The 17171-nt window shown below is 44.6% G+C and overlaps 1 protein-coding gene across 40 annotated transcripts in view; it reads right to left on the bottom strand.

The window, feature by feature from the left end:
* GRAMD1B (GRAM domain containing 1B) overlaps positions 1 to 17171 on the bottom strand; it is a 227559-nt gene that overhangs the window by 72910 nt on the left and 137478 nt on the right. Inside the window, exon 1 of one of the 40 annotated variants that reach the window (XM_070625113.1) lies at positions 13766 to 13786. The exons of 38 other annotated variants lie outside the window; for them this stretch is intronic. Coding sequence is in view for 1 of the 2 variants with exons in the window: in XM_070625085.1 (XP_070481186.1) it covers positions 1809 to 2092 (284 nt within the window). In the remaining variant the exon portion in view is untranslated. Of the gene's footprint in view, positions 1 to 1808; positions 4414 to 13765; positions 13787 to 17171 lie in introns of those variants that run through there. One more of the 40 variants, XM_070625085.1, reaches the window with a different exon arrangement.

Raw genomic sequence — 17171 nt, 5'->3', positions numbered from 1 at the left:
AGGACCCACAACTAAAAGTATACAACAATGTACCAGGGGGCTTTGGGGAGAAAAAGGGAAAATAAAATCTTTAAAAAAAAAAAAAAAGCAAAGAAAAGAGGAAGAGAAGAGAAAAAGCCAAGGAGAGAAGAGTCTTATTTATTGTTTCTCCAAAGGGAAGTTATCAGATGACAAAGTTGGGTTTGAAATAATAGGGAGTATTCTGAGAGTTTAGGCAGCCAAACATCGTAAGAGGCTAGCTGGTACAGGGTGAGCTCCTAGCCACGAGGCTGGTTTCACATCCCCATCTCCAGGTTGGTCTAGATGACCTTACAAACCTCCTAACTGTGAGACATTATCTGTGGCTGAGCAGCGTCCAGTAGGAGATGGCACCCAGAGAGGCCCCAGCATAGGAGAGAGCACAGGGCCTCCCGATTTTTGTCCTGAACACCACTTCAAGATCTCCACCTGCTTCTACTCTATAGAGTCTTCTTCTCCAGACCAAGAGGGAAGGCATTCCGCTACCATTAGGAGCCCGAAATACATCCACAAACTCCACAAATCTCCAAAGCAGAAAGGCCTTGTGATCTCACTCAGGCCAATTTCCCACTCAAAGCAGTGATTTCCTCTGCTGCTTCCTTGAAGAGAAGAAAAAGAAACCAACAGATCTTTTCCATTAGTCTCCAAAATACTGAATCAATATTGTTAAAGAACGGGGCAGGTAGCCAAACCCTTCTCCCATGGCAAGTTGACAAACTTTCTCAATCCACTGAGGTTCTGCTCCTGCCTGTCACTGCGGGTCTCAAGAGCCACCCAAAGGTATCAAAACCCCCACCAAGAACAGAAATGCCCCTGTGAAGCTTCCTGGAAATCTTGCAAAATATGCTCAAGTGAGGGTCAGTGGACGTGAGGAAATCTCTGCTCACTGCTGGGTGTCCTGTGTGCTGACATTTATAATCAAGATAGAAAATATCCATGAGACGTGCCCTGGAGGACAAGCTTGCTTTCTTCTAAATAATCTAGCACAAATAAAATACCACCGCCTGGGTGTACGGCATTAGAATTCTCTATTCGGCCAACGGCCTTTTGTCCAGCTTTGATTATTTCCCAGAACACCCTGGGGGGCACGTGGAAATGGAACAGCTCATGCCTCCCAGGTTGGCTGTCTCTCTCCCAACCTCACGCCATGTCCATAAGCAGCTGGATAAATGTGACTCGTGAGTAATGAAAGCGAAGAGAAATTAGAGAGCACAGAAAGAAAAAGAAGCCTTGAGCTGGATACTAAACATGGAAAAATTTAATCCAACAGGATCATTTTCAGAAAAGTAACAGTTGAGCAAAACCAAAAAGCTATAATAAAAACCTGGATGCATGCTAAACCGTAGTGCCCATTTTGGCTCAAACTGGCTCCTGAGGGTAATGCCACCCCTGTACCCTCGGTTACATACCCCCTGAGCCTCCACGGACACTTCTGTCCGTTCTCATTCCTTGAGGTCAGGAAGGCTGTGCAGAGGGTTCAATTTAACTCAGGGGATTGAGTTGGGTGTGGATAGTAATTATAAGACCTTGTATTTACGTCCAGCTATTTCTGGCCTGCAGCTTGTTTTCTCTTCCTTCAATTACCTCTGAAGAAGCCATTCAGCCTTATAGATGTGGTTTCTGGCCTTCCTGTGACAGATGTGGTTTCTGGACTTCTTTCCAATGCCCATCACCATCACTTCACCATACCAACTGCTTTAATCCTCACAACCACCGTATACAGTAGGTACTAAATTATCCCTATTTTACAGGTGAAAAAAACTGAGACACAGAGGGGTTGAGAAACTCACCCAAGATCATAGAGATAGCAACTGGTGGGGCCAGGATTCAAACCCAGTGGGCCAGCTCCAGGGTGTCTGCTCTTAACCACTAACCAGAAGCTGCCTTGTTCAAATTCATGGGTCCTGCACAGATATTCTGATTCAGTATGTTCCCACGTGATTCTGATGACTGGGCAGGTTTGGGAAGCTTTAATTAAGTCAGTGGTTCTCAAACTACAGCACACTTGTTGATATTCAGTTTTCTGGGCCTCAGAAGTTCTAGAATTAGAACCAAGAATCTGTAGTTGTAACATGCACCACAGGTAATTCTAGTGCAGGTGGTTCACAAGAGGCACCTGTAGAAAACTAGTCCTAGCGCCTCACCCCACTCACCTGGGGCAAGTAAACAACACACTGGGGCACCTCACTGCAGCCTGCAGAGACCATTCATTCTCCACTGGAGCAGCCGCCCTGGGGGAAGGGGAGCTGGTGGCTATGTGAGGGCTATTCTGTTCTTTAGCCTTGGTGACAAGGCTGCCTTCAGATGGAGGAGGAGGAGGGGAGGGTGGGTGACTGAAGAGAGCTCACCGTCCCTCCACACTTGACAGGCTGCACATCAGAGGGGGACAGACGGTTGGTAACGGGAAAAGCAAAAAAGACTGGGCGGTCTGGGCCCCCGTCTCCCATTGCCAGAACAATGGCCTCTTCAAATCCCTGGCATCTCAACTGGCAGTCGGCCACCAGGAAAGAAAAGAGCTTGCTGTCCCTTTAAGGACGCCCTTTCTCCACAAAGGTCAGAGATGCCAGCTCAGCCTGCCCAGCGGCTGCCTTTTTGCCACTTTGGTGCCCCAGCACCCTGAGCCATGCTCCCCCTCCCACCTGGTTCTCCGGGCACCTGCTGTCTTCTGAAGACGGCAAAGCACCTGGGTGACAGCTGCGCTCCAGGCCAGGTTCAGTGATGGGGCAGGAACAGCTGATGGGGAGGGAACCCAAGACTTTATTTGCTTATCAAAATCATTCTCCAGGGAGAGTTAGCCCCTAGAAAGTGAGGCCGGGGTGGGGGGCAAGATCAGATGACTGTAGGAGAGGTAGAGGTCAAAAGAAAACTGACCGAGGAATGGACGTTCCAAGAGAAACAGTATTTCATCCAGAAGAGCAAAGGCTGACGGATGACTGATTCAGAAATCACAGTGACGGGAGTAGGGAGTGGAGGTTGGGAGGAGTGTATGTGGGTGGATGGCAAGAAATACAGAGGAGAGGTTAAGGGAGGGGCTTTTCTCCCTCAGCCTGGGTTCAATGCCACTTTGTGTAACCTGGGGCCCCTTTCCCAACCTCCCTGAGCCTCAGTTTCTCTGTAATATTGGCATACACTGAGCAGTAAATAAACATTAGAAATGAATAATATCTATTATTAGGGTCCTAGCCGCTCCATGTGGGTCTCATAGCAGCTCAGATGGTCAGAGTATGTCCTCAAGAGGCCTGAATCCCAGACCACACCACTGGTTCCAGTAAGTCATCTTGCAAACATGTGCCACGAGGGAAAGGGGAACTCATTTAGAAAACTGCATGGGTTGGTGTAAATCATGACTCTTGTGGAAAAACAACTCAAAATTAGTCATCTATTCATAATTTAGAGCAGGGGTCGGCAATCTTCTTCTGTAAAGGGCCAGAGAGTAAATATTTTATGTTTTGCAGACCATACAGTCTGTCATCACTACTGAACTCTGTAGCTGTAGGGTTGAAGCAGCCATAGAGAACACATAAATGACAGAATGTGGCTGTGTCCCAATAAAACTTTATTTACAAAAACAGGCAGCAGACTGAAGCTTGCTGACTCCTGAAAAGAAAGGTTGGCATTAATGGAGGAAATAGTGAAATCTTTATGGGAGATGGAATGAAAGACATAGAGGCAGAAGCCTATTTCTTGCTCTTCTACCTTGAGACTCAGTATTTTACTCAATTACTTGACTTCCAAGAAAGTTTTTAGCTAACACCAGCCAACTGCAATGATTCCACCATGCAGGTTTCTTCGGCATCTCTCTGCACTTCAATGGCTTTTTTTTCTTGTTCTTCTGCACCTCCTCTAATCCTTGAGATTGGGAGCTCACAGGGCTCAGGGTCTCCTCTTTCAGCAAACTTAGTGAGGTACTGCCTGAACGGCCAACCCTCAACGTGTGCTCCTCAGCATCCCTCACGGCAAAAACGTCCGACCCCCACCCAGCTTTCCAGGCCTCAGAGAGCTGGGATCCTTCCAGTCTGTTCTTCACCAGGTTCCTAAACAGCTACATATCTCAGGAAACCCATGCATATTTTCGCTCATTTGTGGATTCATTTAAACAGGGGAGTGCCTACTATGTGCTACATAAACCTTAGAAAACGCAAATTTCACCTCGGCCTTGATTGGAGTTGGAGAGGCTGCTATACCTGGGGTTCTCTCATAAAGATGCTCTGTGTTGTATTTATTTCTTGCTCCCCGGTGTCTTTCTACCCAAGAGCTCAATCACTTCAAAAATAACTTTCTCGACTTCACTAAACAACTTTTATCATGACAATTTCTAAATGGCACTAAAAGCAGGAAGGATAAGAAAAGCTGAGAATGAGAAAACAGTGAGATCAAAAGCAGAGGAGGTGGAGGGGCTGGCCCCATGGCCGAGTGGTTGAGTTCTAGCACTCCGCTGCAGGCAGCCCAGTGTTTCGTTGGTTCGAAACCAACTGCTCATGGCACTGCTCATCAAACCACGCTGAGGCAGTGTCCCACATGCCACAACTACAAGGACCCACAACGAAGAATATACATCTATGTACTGGGGGGCTTTGGGAGAAAAAAAAAAAGCAGAGGAGGTGGGGGGCCAGCCTGGTGACATAAGGGTTAAGTTTGCGTGCTCCACCTCGGCAATCCAGAGTTTGCCGGTTTGGATCCCGGGTGTGGACATACACACTGCTTATCAAGTCATGCTATGGCAGGCGTCCTACATACAACGTAGAGGAAGATGGGCACAGATGTTAGCTCAGGGCCAATCTTCCTCAGCAAAAAGAGGAGGATTGGTGGCATTGTTAGCTTACAACTAATCTTCCTCAAAAAAAAAGCAAAGGAAGTGGAAAGGGAAGCAAAAGAAAAAAAATCACTATTTCAAATTGAAAAAAATACTGCTTGCTTACATCATTCTCTCTGCATAAAATGACCTCCTTCTACAAATCCATCCTATATGGTCTGAGCCTCCCTTCAAAGCTCTGCTCCCAATGCATCTTCCCGGGGAGATTTCCCTGATACACTCTCCCAGATCTCAACCTCTCCAGCAGCCCTTGGGATTCTCCAGGATGGCTCACACTGGCTTATGGACCTTATGCCTTATGCCTATGGGTTCGTCCTAACCCTGAGACTGTCGCCTTCTCAAAACCCATATCATAACTTTCCCATCTTCCGCATTCCACAGGGCACATTGTAACTGGCCTCTCTCCCTACCCTGTTGCTTGGCCAAGGCCCTGCTTCAGTGGAAGAGCTGCTGCTATCTTACAATATCCTCGGTGACCTTTTATCACTGTCTGTTCACACCACCATTCACTCACTTATTCACTCAACAAAACCTATGTGGAACGTTCATATGCCAAATAGTGTGCTGTAGATTGTCATATATCTCATTTCCAAATTCATTTAATCCTGAAACCAACCTATTGAGAAAGATATTATTAATATGCAAATGGAACACAATTACAGAGATGGTTTCAGAAGGGATTAGGGAAACGTGGGTGACTGATGAGAAGTGGCAGACTATCTTCATACTCTGGAAAAGAGGTTCTCATCTACCCGGGCTCACGCTCTGATGCTAGGAGAATGGACGTGACCTACCAGAGTTCCTTCTAGTCTCATGACTGAGAACAGGCACCTGGGTTTTACAAAAGTAGATGCAACCTTATATCAAAATGGGCCAATGTATTAAATTTAAAAAATCAAATCACAGAAGGACTCAAAGAAAGCACAGGCGACTATGTATACTCTTAAGGTTGGGAGGAACTTTCTATGAATAATACTAAACACAGAAAGGCTAAGTGATTGACTCAATTACATTCAAACAAACAAACTTCCCTGTTCCAGAAAATGAGCCTGAGGTTAAAAGATAAAACATCCAGAAAAAATACTTATAACATGTATGACTAAGGGTTAAGATCCTTATTACATTAGAGCGTCCTGAGCAATGAGGAAGACAAACACCTCAACAGGAAGGGGAGCAAAGAACAAACAAGGCAATTCACAGAAGAAACATAAATGGGTAATAAGGAAATTAAAAGCAGTCACCAGTGACCAAAGAAATGGAAAGGAACGCAACTCTGAGATACCACTTGTGGAATATCAGATTGGCAAAGACTAAAAAGAATGGTAATGCCAAGCCAGGCAAGGACAAGGGGAAGAAACAAACTCCCTCACAACCTGCTGGTGGGTGTGTCAATCGGAACAACCTTTCTGAAGGGCACTTGGCACTACGTGTTAAAAGCTGTTGACCTAAAAATCTGGCTTCTAAGTTGTTATCCGAAGAATGTTAGTATGACATTATTTTTAATCTTCAAGAATTAGAAATACCCTAAATGTCAAAAATGAGGAGAATGAACAAATACTTGCATATTTGCAACGGGAGCCTTAAAAGTAATTATGGAAATCAATATTATTATAGAGAGATCACATGTTGTTAATGAATTACAGAACAGTATATAGAATGAGTGATAAATTTCATCTACCTATATTTTTCTATCTATAATGTACTTAGGAAAAATAGCTTAAAGGATACAAACCAAAATGTTAATAGTGATTATCTCTGATGGGTAGTATTATGACTGATTTCTTTTTCTTTTGACTTTTTATTTTCTAATTTTTCTACAATGCCCACAGACAATTTTTGTTGCCAAAATAAAAAAATTCAAACAAGTTAAAACTACTGATAATTTTTTCTTCAAAAAGATCTTTAACCCTGATTTTCAAAAAAGAAATATGTAAAAGAACTTTGAAAAGCAAGAGAGACTATACAACTCCAAGAGAGCAATCAATCATCCAGCAAAGACTTTTTTTTTGAGGAAGATTAGCCCTCAGCTAACATCTGCCGCCAATCCTTCTCTTTTTGCTGAGGGAGACTGGCCCTGAGCTAACATCTGTGTCCATCTTCCTTTATTTTATGTGGGACACCTGCCTCAGCATGGCTTGATAAGCGGTGCCATGTCTGCACCCAGGATCCGAATCAGCAAACCTTGGGTCACCGAAGTGGAATGTGTGAACTTAACTGCTGCACCACCAGGTTGGCCCCCAGCAAATATTTTTTGAGCACCAACTATATGTAAAGCCTTGTAGAAAGTACAATGAGGTAATAAAACAAAAACTAGAACAACTCTCAACTCCCAGAGAAGATTTAATATGTTATAAAGGATAGAATGATACCTAATCTGAGACGAGGAAATCATGGGAATCCAAGCAAAATGCTCAGCAATGGAAAAAGACTAATTAACTCCTATTTGGGAATGAAATAACCTGGGACGACTTCTTCAAGGAGGTGATAATAAAGCTAAATTCTGAAGGGTAAATAGGATCTCCACAGGCAAGAAAGGACCAGCATAACCAAAGACTGCAGTGACATGAAAGATATGTGTCATACTCCACAAAGGACAGGTGTATCGGGATGGTGGGGACAGCAGGGTTGGTGGAAAGATGGAGGGGATGATGAGGCTGGACCGTCAGGATGGAGTCAGACTGGGGAAGGCCTTGAGTGCCATGCCAGGGTGTCAACTGTGCTTTGTAGGCAACAAGGAGCCAAATTCAGTTTTTAAAGAAGTGGTGGAAATCTGACCTGTATGACAGTTGAATGAAAAATGGACCCAGGTTACAAGAAGGGATGAGGTTATTCAGCCACAAACAAGGAATGAAGTACTGATACATGCATGGTATGACTTGAATGAACCTTGGAAACCTTATACTAAGTGAAAGAAGCCAGTCACAAAAGTCCACAGACATACATGATTGCATTTATGAAAGTTCAGAATCTACAGAAAGTAGATTAGTAGTTGCCTAGGGCTGGGCTGGAAGGGTTGGGGAGGGCCAGCTAACAGGTATGGGGTTTCTCTTTGAGGTGATGAAAATGTTCTAATACTGACTGTACTGATGGTTGCACATATCTATGAATACACTAAAAAAATTGTACACTTTAGGGGCTGGCACCGTGGCTGAGCGGTTAAAGTTCACATGCTCCACTTCAGTGGCCCAGGGTTCACCAGCTCGGATCCTGGGCACCGACCTACATACTACTCATCAGGCCATGCTGTGGCAGCATCCCATAAAGAAAGACTACAATGACTTACAACTAGGATATACAGCTATGTACTGGAGCTTTGGGGATTAAAAAAATAAAAAGGATGATTGGCAATAGCTCAGGGCCAATCTTTCTCACCAACCCCCCCCCCCAAAAAAAGTACACTTTAAATGAGTTAATTGCATGGTATGTGAATTACATCTTAATAAAGCTGTTTAAAAAAAAGGAGGAGGGGCTGGCCTGGTGGTGTAGTGGTTAAGTTCATGTGCTCCACTTAAGCAGCTGAGGGTTCGCAGGTTCGGATCCCAGGCACGGACCTAAACACTGCTCACCGAGCCATGCTGTGGCAGCATCCCAAACACAAAACAGAGGAAGATTGACACAGATGTTAGTTAGCTCAGTGACAATCTTCTTCAAGCAAAAACAGGAAGACTGGCAACAGATGTTACTCAGGGCCAAGCTTCCTCACAAAAAAAAAAAAGGACAAGGAAATCAGCCAGGTGGCTACTACAACAGGCCATGCAAGACATTTGAAGGTTATGAATTAAATGAATTAAGACAGTGGCAGTAGTCCTAAGAAAGGATGGAGGACAAATCAGCAAGACACTGCAAAGACAGAACCATGTGAGGAATGAGGAAGAACACGTAAAAAAAAATAGCTCAGAAGTTTCTTATGTGAATGACTAGGAGAGGAGGAAGCGAAGAGAAGGCTGGGTGGGAGACTTTCATAACTTTGCTTTTCATGCAATGAGTTTCAGGAGTTTAGCCCATTCCAGGAAGTGAGGAAAGAAAGAGGTGCAGATCTGGAGCTGACAGTCCTTCTCCTGGCAATGGTGGCTAAGGGTCTTTTGTGACTGGTGAGGACAATTATTGATTATATTTAGCATTAATGACCAGCTCAAAAGTGGTCCTAACTTACGCCTAGAAATATACTTAGGAGGATTTAGCCAGAGAAAGAATTTAAGATTGTAGCAAGCAAGTAAAACCAATTCTATAGCTGCACACACAATACCCTCACCATTTAACAGAGATGAGTATTTCTGCTCCAAGTACAGACCGTTGGAAAAAGGAGTCCCATCACTGCAGCTACAAACGTGATGCTTTACACAAAGGCTGCTCGACAGCTAAATGGCAGTGGTTAGCTGCAATTACTAACAGGCCTTACACGAGTACAAATTTATTTTGCTTGTTTATATCAAACAAGGCAAGAACTTGAACTAGAAACTCTTGGTTCGTGAAATCAAAGGGTTAAAAAAAAATCATTTGAACATGCCAGAGTCAATTACATGCAAAATAAATAAATACATAAAAAAGGTACATTTTAGACCAAAAAGATGGCTAAGGAAAATAATGTGCCACCAGCGGAGCAGATAACCTTCAAAAGCCCAGTGGCCACCGTTCACAAAATTTGCATCCTGAGGTTTGTCAAGTTAAGCCTCTGGAAAACAAAGGGGTTTTGCATGTCATGTCATAACGCCACCGGATGTAAACTATGACCATTCAGTAGGGAGAAAAAGTTGAGGTCGCTGCAGGGAAGCTATTATGAAACAATGAGGCTCCCAGTCTCCGGAGAAAGGGTCCAAAAAAAGATCTTAACTGAAAGATAAATCTATTTGCACTACAGCAGGAGAGGCATCTGAGTCCCTCTGTGGAATTTTCCTATAATGTGCAGCACTGCTGAGACCCTACAGAGAAGGGAGTGCGGTTCTGGCTCCCGTACTACTGTACTGTACTGTAGGCACCCCTCTCGGGCAAGGACCAGTTCTTCCTCATCTTTGTGTTCCCACCACCTAGCCCAGTGGGTACTCGAGAACTGTCCATCAGATAAACACATGAATAAATGAATTAAAGAGAGGATACGAACAGTCCTGGGAAGAATATTAAAGGGTCTTGTCCTCGAAAGATCCTTAGCCTGAAGTCGATGGGGATCCAAAAGAGAGAAAATCTGCAGCTCTGATCTCACCTATCATCTTAGAGATGAGGGCATCGGTGCCTTGCCGAAGGTCACACACGCAGTCAGTGGGAAAACAAGTTCCAGCCTCCAGCTAAGTGACCAAGTGACTATATCCATGTGGAAGAGAGGACAGAAGAGATCCAGCAAGGACAATAAAACACGTGGTTTGGGAGGTTGTTAACTTGAAAAGAGGGATAAAAACTGACTGAGAGCAGCCTAAGACGATTCTTCCCGGCTATTCCAGTTAAAATAACGATCAGTGTTCTCTGTATCCGTTTGGGCACGAGAAACAACTACGGATTTTACGCTGTTGTTTTGTTTTTCTTCTCCCCAAAGCCCCCGAGTACATAGCGGGCGCATTTTATTTGTGGGTCCTTCTAGTTGTGGCATGTGGGACGCCGCCTCAGCGTGGCCTGACAAGTGGTGCCATGTCTGCGCCCAGGATCCGAACCGGCGAAACCCTGGGCCGCCAAAGTGGAGCATGCGAACTTAACCGCTCGGCCACGGGGCTGGGCCCCACGATTGTGGCTTTTAAGTGTGTGGAGAGCAAGGACTATGACCATGCTCTCTTTGAACAATGCCAAATATAAAACCATAAAGATTTTAATAGCAGGTTAACATTTATAAGGTGGTTACAAATGCCAGGCCTCCTTGTAAGTGCATTAACAGAAATCAATTCATTTAACCCTCCCAATCCTACAACAGACCTGGGAGGTAGGTGTGATGAGCCCCATTTTACAGATGAGAAAATCAAGGCTTGGGGAGAGTAAGTAACTTGCCTAGAGTTCAGACAACCAGAAAACAGCAGAATCATCTGCATTGGTCCCTTGGGGTCCACCATATAGCTAAAGGGAGGGTGCTCCACATGAGGGAGCAGCCACTTAGGCCAGTGTTAGAACAAAGAGGTGCTGGCTGAGGACATAACCTTTCTCCTCTGGATGGGAGAGGAACCCACTCCATGCTCGGTTCCCAAGGTTTGCGTTTTCTGGGGCTTGTCCTCCCAGCCTTTGAATATTTGCATAAATCTTATAAAACAAACAAATAAAACACTGAACAGCTTTCAAAGGTTTAGGTAACGTTCTAATGTTTAACTGGATGGTGAACAGACAACATTTATTTCTTTAAGCTGCACAGATACATTACACACTTTCTTTTGTATGCGTGATACATTTCAGAAATTTTTAAAAAATGGTTTTTAAAGAAACCCTGACCTAGCCCTGAAGTGGTAGCCACCAGATGAGCGATGACCAGGGTCACGGCTCACCGTGGGGGTGAGCACACTGGGAAACTATTCTACCAAATGAGCCGCTGACAAGAGAGCAGCACCACGCAGAAAGATCGCCCCACCTCATCAGCAAACCTTTTCTGAATTAAGTTTCAAGCTCCAGATTTCCACCAAATAACCACTCTTTTCTCACTGCCTCAAGGACCAGAGGGCAGAGATTAAGAGCACAGGCTTCAGATCTAGACAGCTTCAGTTTTATCGCAATTCTGCCCCTTACCATGTGGTCTTGGGCCTGTTACTTAAACCTCTATGAGACTCAGTTTCCTTAGCTGTAAAATGGGATAAATACCACCTTTCCTGTAGGGTTGTGTGAGGGTTATATGAGATTTTTTAAAAGTAGAAAGCTCATAGAGGCATTGTTTTGATAACTTCTCAGGCTATTCTTCACACATGCGCCCTAACTATGCACTTCCTCCAGTTCTCGGCCCCAGAGCATCTTGCCCACCATGCTGGGCATCGCATCTCCACGCTCTTTGATCATCCTGAGCCTGAATGCCTCTCAGGGCTGTCCTGGGGGCCCTGTCTTCCCACTTAAGCTTCTAGGCCACACACCCCTCTGTTCCAATCAGGCTGCTCAGCTCTCTCTCCCTTCCCCCAGGCCCTCATTCTGTTTTCCATAGCCCAGTTCTTGCTTCTTCCCTGCCTGAGAGACCCGCTGAAATCTCGGTGGCCTCCATCCTTCAAAGATCACCCCACATCCCAGCTCATCATTCAGCCCCTGTTTATTTTGCCCATTACTGGTCTCTCCCTCTCTCTGTTCTTGCACATCTTTGGTAGTTATACTTCATACCATTAAATATCTTCAAAAACTACCTTAGCGTATTTCTCTAACTTTTCATGGGTATCAGTCTTCTCTCATCTCATGGGCAAAGGTCTGTCTTCCAATTGCTTTGTTATTGTAGTGGTTAAAAGCATAGACTCTGGAGTCAGACTGCCAGCTAGAACACTTTTGGCCTGTGTGACTTTGGGCCTATTACTTAACCTCTCTGTGCCTTAGTTTACTGATTTGTAAAATCTACATAGTAATAGCGCATAGCTCAAAAAACTGCTGAGTTAATACACAGACAACATTTAAAATATATGTCATATAATAAGTTGTTATGTAAGTATTAACTATTAATATCCTTATCATCATCATTATTACTATTATAGTGCCTAGAACAAGACTGCTACCTAGAAACTTTCCAGTAAAAACCTCATTTTGTTGCACTTAAGAAGCATCTCTATTTACTTAAACTAGGGGGCAGCAAACTTTGTGTAAAGGGCCAGAAAATAAAATGTTTTGTGGGCCATAGGTCTCTGTCACAACTACTTGACTCTGATGTTGTCACATAAAAGCAGCCATAGACAGTGCCTAAACAAATGAGCATGGCAGTGTCCAATAAAACTTTATTTACGGATACTGAAATCCGAATTTCATACAATTCTCACATCACGAAATATTACTCTTCTCTTGATTTTTTTCCCAACCATTTACAAATGTAAGAAAACATTCTCAGCTTGCAAACTGTACAAAAACAGGCAGCAAGTTGAATTTGGCCCTCGGCTGTGGTATGCTGACCCCTGGGCTAAGGTCACACAAGGTCCTCCAGGCTATTCCACAGGCAGTAAGGAAATGTCAGGTCCTAAGGAGGGGAGTGAGCCCACGCCCACACTTGCGGGACAGCAGCGTGGTGGGCATTACTGGTGCTCAACAACACTTCAGTTCTCCTCCCCCTGCCATTCAGAAGCCTCCTTTCCCGCTTTCCTGCAGCCAGGCAGGGCCACGTGATGGCCCAGTGTGCAGGAAGGGCAAGGCAGGGTATCTGCCTCCTAGGAGAAGCACTTAAGAGCTGTGATCGCCTCCCGTCTGTAGTGATTGTGGAGGGAGGTGCCAGGAGATTCCACAGCCTGGATCACTGAACTGGATGGCTTCCCCACAGAGTTTTCCAGAGCCTGGGAGGGACCAGAGTGTCAAGAACTAAATTTGCAATGAGTTAAACTACTGAATTCGGGCAGGGGTGGGGCGATGTTGTTACCATAACACAACCTAACCTGCCCAGTTTAATTCAATTATCTCTCTGCAAACACAAACCAACAACAGCTTTAAGGATAAGTAAACATAAAAACATCTAGCAATATCTAGTTTGTCATATCCTTTCACCTTAACAAATCATTTAGGGAACAAATGTCCAGCCTCCTGGACAATTCAGCAAGAGATCAGAGGCAGAAGCAGTCTTCTCTTCTCCAAGTTCTATCGTGAAAAACCCTAAATCATCTCTTCCAGCAATAAAATTTAATGATAATAAGGTCTTAATGGCCAGGAGGAAGGGTTTCTAGCCAGCAGCAAAGAACCTCAAGTACTCACAATCTGACTGGGTTGACATGATCTCTGCCATCCAGCTTACATTCTAAAACAGTAAATCTCCTTCTCTTAAAGTAATAATGCTGATGACAACAAGACAACAAAGCAAATGCTTACTGCTGCTTATTTCAAGCCCGGTACAGTTTCCCAAAGTAGAAAGCCAGGTGAGGGGTGGAAAAGGCCTCTCTCTTTAAGAAATCTGAAGAGTCAGAAGATTCAGTCACTGCCCGGAGCTGTGCTGATCACTCGGGGGACCGAAGCACTCAGATGCCCAGCACTCAGTGTCCCAGATTTGCCAGACCACGAGAAAACGCCAACTCCCATCCCACCAAGTAACGAAGTAAATCTTGCATGGTGAGCAAGAGGGCGTGCCTGCTGGGGGACGTTTGTAAGTGAATATTTAATATTTTCAAATGAAGGTTTATTTTTAGCGTCTCCTGCGGGCTCAAGAAGTGCACCAATAGTCCATATCACAAGCAAGCAGACTGCGGCGTTTTCTAAACCAGCAGTCAAAAGGAAGCTGAGAGAGCAACTAGCCTGCCCAGCCCTGTTATTTAATCTCACTTTCAAAACAGATACCACTCAAGGCAAACAGAAGTTGCCTACCAAGGCCACACAGCAGGTCAAAAGGTGCTTACAAGATCCAGACTCAAGCACTGACCTCTCCAGAACCTCCAGCTCCTGAGCGACCCCAGCCTTCACAGCAGCTCACCTTCTGGAAAACATCTGAGGAGCTGGGAAGCTTGGTTCTAAAGGAGGCATGCAGAAGTCACATCCAGAGCTTTCTCTTCCTCTAGAGTAAACTTTCCACAGAAAGGACCTCAAAAGATAAATACGTGTCCTGATCTTAACACTCCAGAGACAGAAATTCCCAACTTTTTCCTTCTGTCTAATTTAAATTCCCCCTGCTGCAACCTACCCCATTTCTTCTGTCATGGGCCTAAACCAGAGCTGAAGAAGGAACAGCGCTCCACTCGTTAACAGATCTGAAGCGAGAGAGTACACCAGACAACTGACCTTTGGTATCAAATAAAATATGGCTGACCATTAACCTCCAGGAAAGATGGAGGAGGGCAAAAATGAACTTCTCTCCCAGTTACCTGGTAAGAACCTACATGAGTAGGTTCTCTCACACAGCACTTGTATTTCTAAATAAACTGTGAAAAGGAGTGTGATTGCTCATGCACCCACTCAAACACAAAGAGAAACTCGAAATTCCTTTCATCTGTGGACCAAGACCTGGCCACAGAAATGCTTCCCCTGTCATGTGTCAAGAACTAGACTTTCTCTTTATTTTCTCACAGAATCAAATTCTTCCAGCATACTTGATACCAGCTCAACAAAAGGTTGACATAGGGAAGCCATATTGTAGAAAAGAAACCACATTGTAACTTTAAATGACCTCTAACTGGCCCAGACATGCTCTGTAGATTTGCTGCTTTAAGATGATAACTTCATTCTTTTGAGCTCCTTAGGAATGTGATGACCCCCGGGCAGAGAGCCTATGCTGATAACCATCATCAATGAGAACTGAAAGATCAGGGTATAGGGCATTGCTCCATTCTTGGATGCATATCCAGTGAAACAAAGGACTATCAGGAACTGGGCCCAGATGTCTGCTCCAGCCAGAGACCAGCCACCTCCCCCACCTGGAGACCAGCCCCTTAGATAACTGGCCTGTAATCTTTGTTCTGTGAGATGGTTCTTTTGGACGTGAGTGGGCCATCTTCCCTCTTGCTAGCAAGTTGTAATAAAGTCCTGTCTCTCCTACCATCTTGCCTCCTGACTACTGGCATGTCTTGCGGCGAGTAGAGGGCCCCCCCTTGCGTGGCAACATACTGACTATCTGGAAGGTCTGTTACAGCCTCCAGGAGCTGTGGAGACTGCACCACCAACCTGAAGAGAGGTGAAGACTAGGAATGCGAGGACAGAATCAAGACAGATGTCACTACAGTCTGCCAAGTTCCGTGGGGGCCAAAACAATCTGTACAGGGAGTAGCCCCATGAAACTGGAGACCTTCTTAGTGTCTGAGGTTCTGAAGCTCTAGAGGAATTAGGAATATCTTTACATCACACACACATACAAAAAAAAATTAATCAGGTGGAAGCTAAGGAGGACCAGTGAATTTTTTTTTTTAGAAAATAACTTGGTTTCCAAATTGCATGTGTCCCACAGCTCTGCTCCGGCACAGCCCTGTCTGTTGACATGTGTCACCTGCTCTCTCAGTCTCCTCCACCGCTGTCCTTACCTCGCTTACCAAGTCATCAGGAGATGGAATCACAGAATCACCTTGAGAAAGTCTAAAGCCTCTGCCCTAATGAAGGGGAGGCTGGACTAGGGGGAGGCTTTCTATCTCACAATGCAGCCACTCGTCAATCATTGACATGTATCTCGATCAGCTTTATCCAAAACCATCCCGGGATAACCTCGGAACTCCATGAGGCGTGGTGTTAGTGCTGTACAAAGAAGAGCCTCTACTTACCTAACACTGTCCAGCCTTCAAATCCCTACTCAAGTGCCACTTAGTCTAAGAAGCTTCCCTGCTACCCCAGCTGAAGTGAAATCCAGGCTCTGACTTTCCAGAGTGCTTGTTGTTCACTGCACGTATGTGTCCCTTAGCATTCAATGACTTATTTTGTAGGTTTTGTTTCTGTGTGTGGAGGAGCTTGGGTCTCATTCTATCTGTGAGGTTGCCAGTCCGTAGAAGGAGAGGCAATGTCTTTTACATTTTTTAACCCCCACAGGGCTGTGAAAATGATGACTTGGTCAACATTTGTAGAATGAAGGGATGGATGAACAACGGATGCATAGACCTTGACCCTGCTCTCTGGGACAGTAGGGCTAACACAGACACACTTTGCTGCGGGAGTCACAAAACTGAAATAACAGTCAAGCAATAAAAGTTTGCACCCTGTATTTTTCACTAACTAGTTGCATAAATTTAGTCAAAACCCTTCACCACTCTGTACCTCAGCTTCTCTAGCTCTCAAGTGGAGATACCAGCCACTTTATGGGACTACAGTAAGGATCGAATGAGATAATTCATTTCCGTACACTTTTAAAAGTCTAATTAACTAACCAAATAAATAGAAGGCAGAGAAACAGCAGAAGAGAATAAAAGCCAGTGTATAGTATGGTGTTACGTACAGAGGAAAGTGCGCTACAGAAGAGCAATTGCAGACAGATGAATGACTGGGGGAAATTACCTGCAAATCCAATGCCTGATTCCTAGTGCCCTCAAGCAGGTTACTTAACCTCTCTGTGTCTCGGTTTCCTTGCTCTGTAAAATGGGATCTTAATCATAATGCTGGAAAAACAACGTGATGGAGCACATTCAGAGGGCATAATATGGTGCTTGATGCACGGTAAGCGCTCAGTAAATGTTAGTTGCCATTATTATTATCAGCATTATCAGCATTTTTTATATCACTAGCACACAGCAGGCATTCCAGAAATGTTTCTAGAAATGATTCAAACATTAGACAGCTAATTAACTCCATCCTCTTTATCCAGGACAAGGTA

This window comes from Equus przewalskii, chromosome 6 (genome assembly GCF_037783145.1).
Source record: "Equus przewalskii isolate Varuska chromosome 6, EquPr2, whole genome shotgun sequence".
In the NCBI taxonomy this organism is placed as follows: Eukaryota; Metazoa; Chordata; class Mammalia; order Perissodactyla; family Equidae; genus Equus; species Equus przewalskii.
The sequence above is the reverse complement of the archived record's forward strand: the minus strand, read 5'-3'. Positions and strand labels throughout refer to the sequence as shown.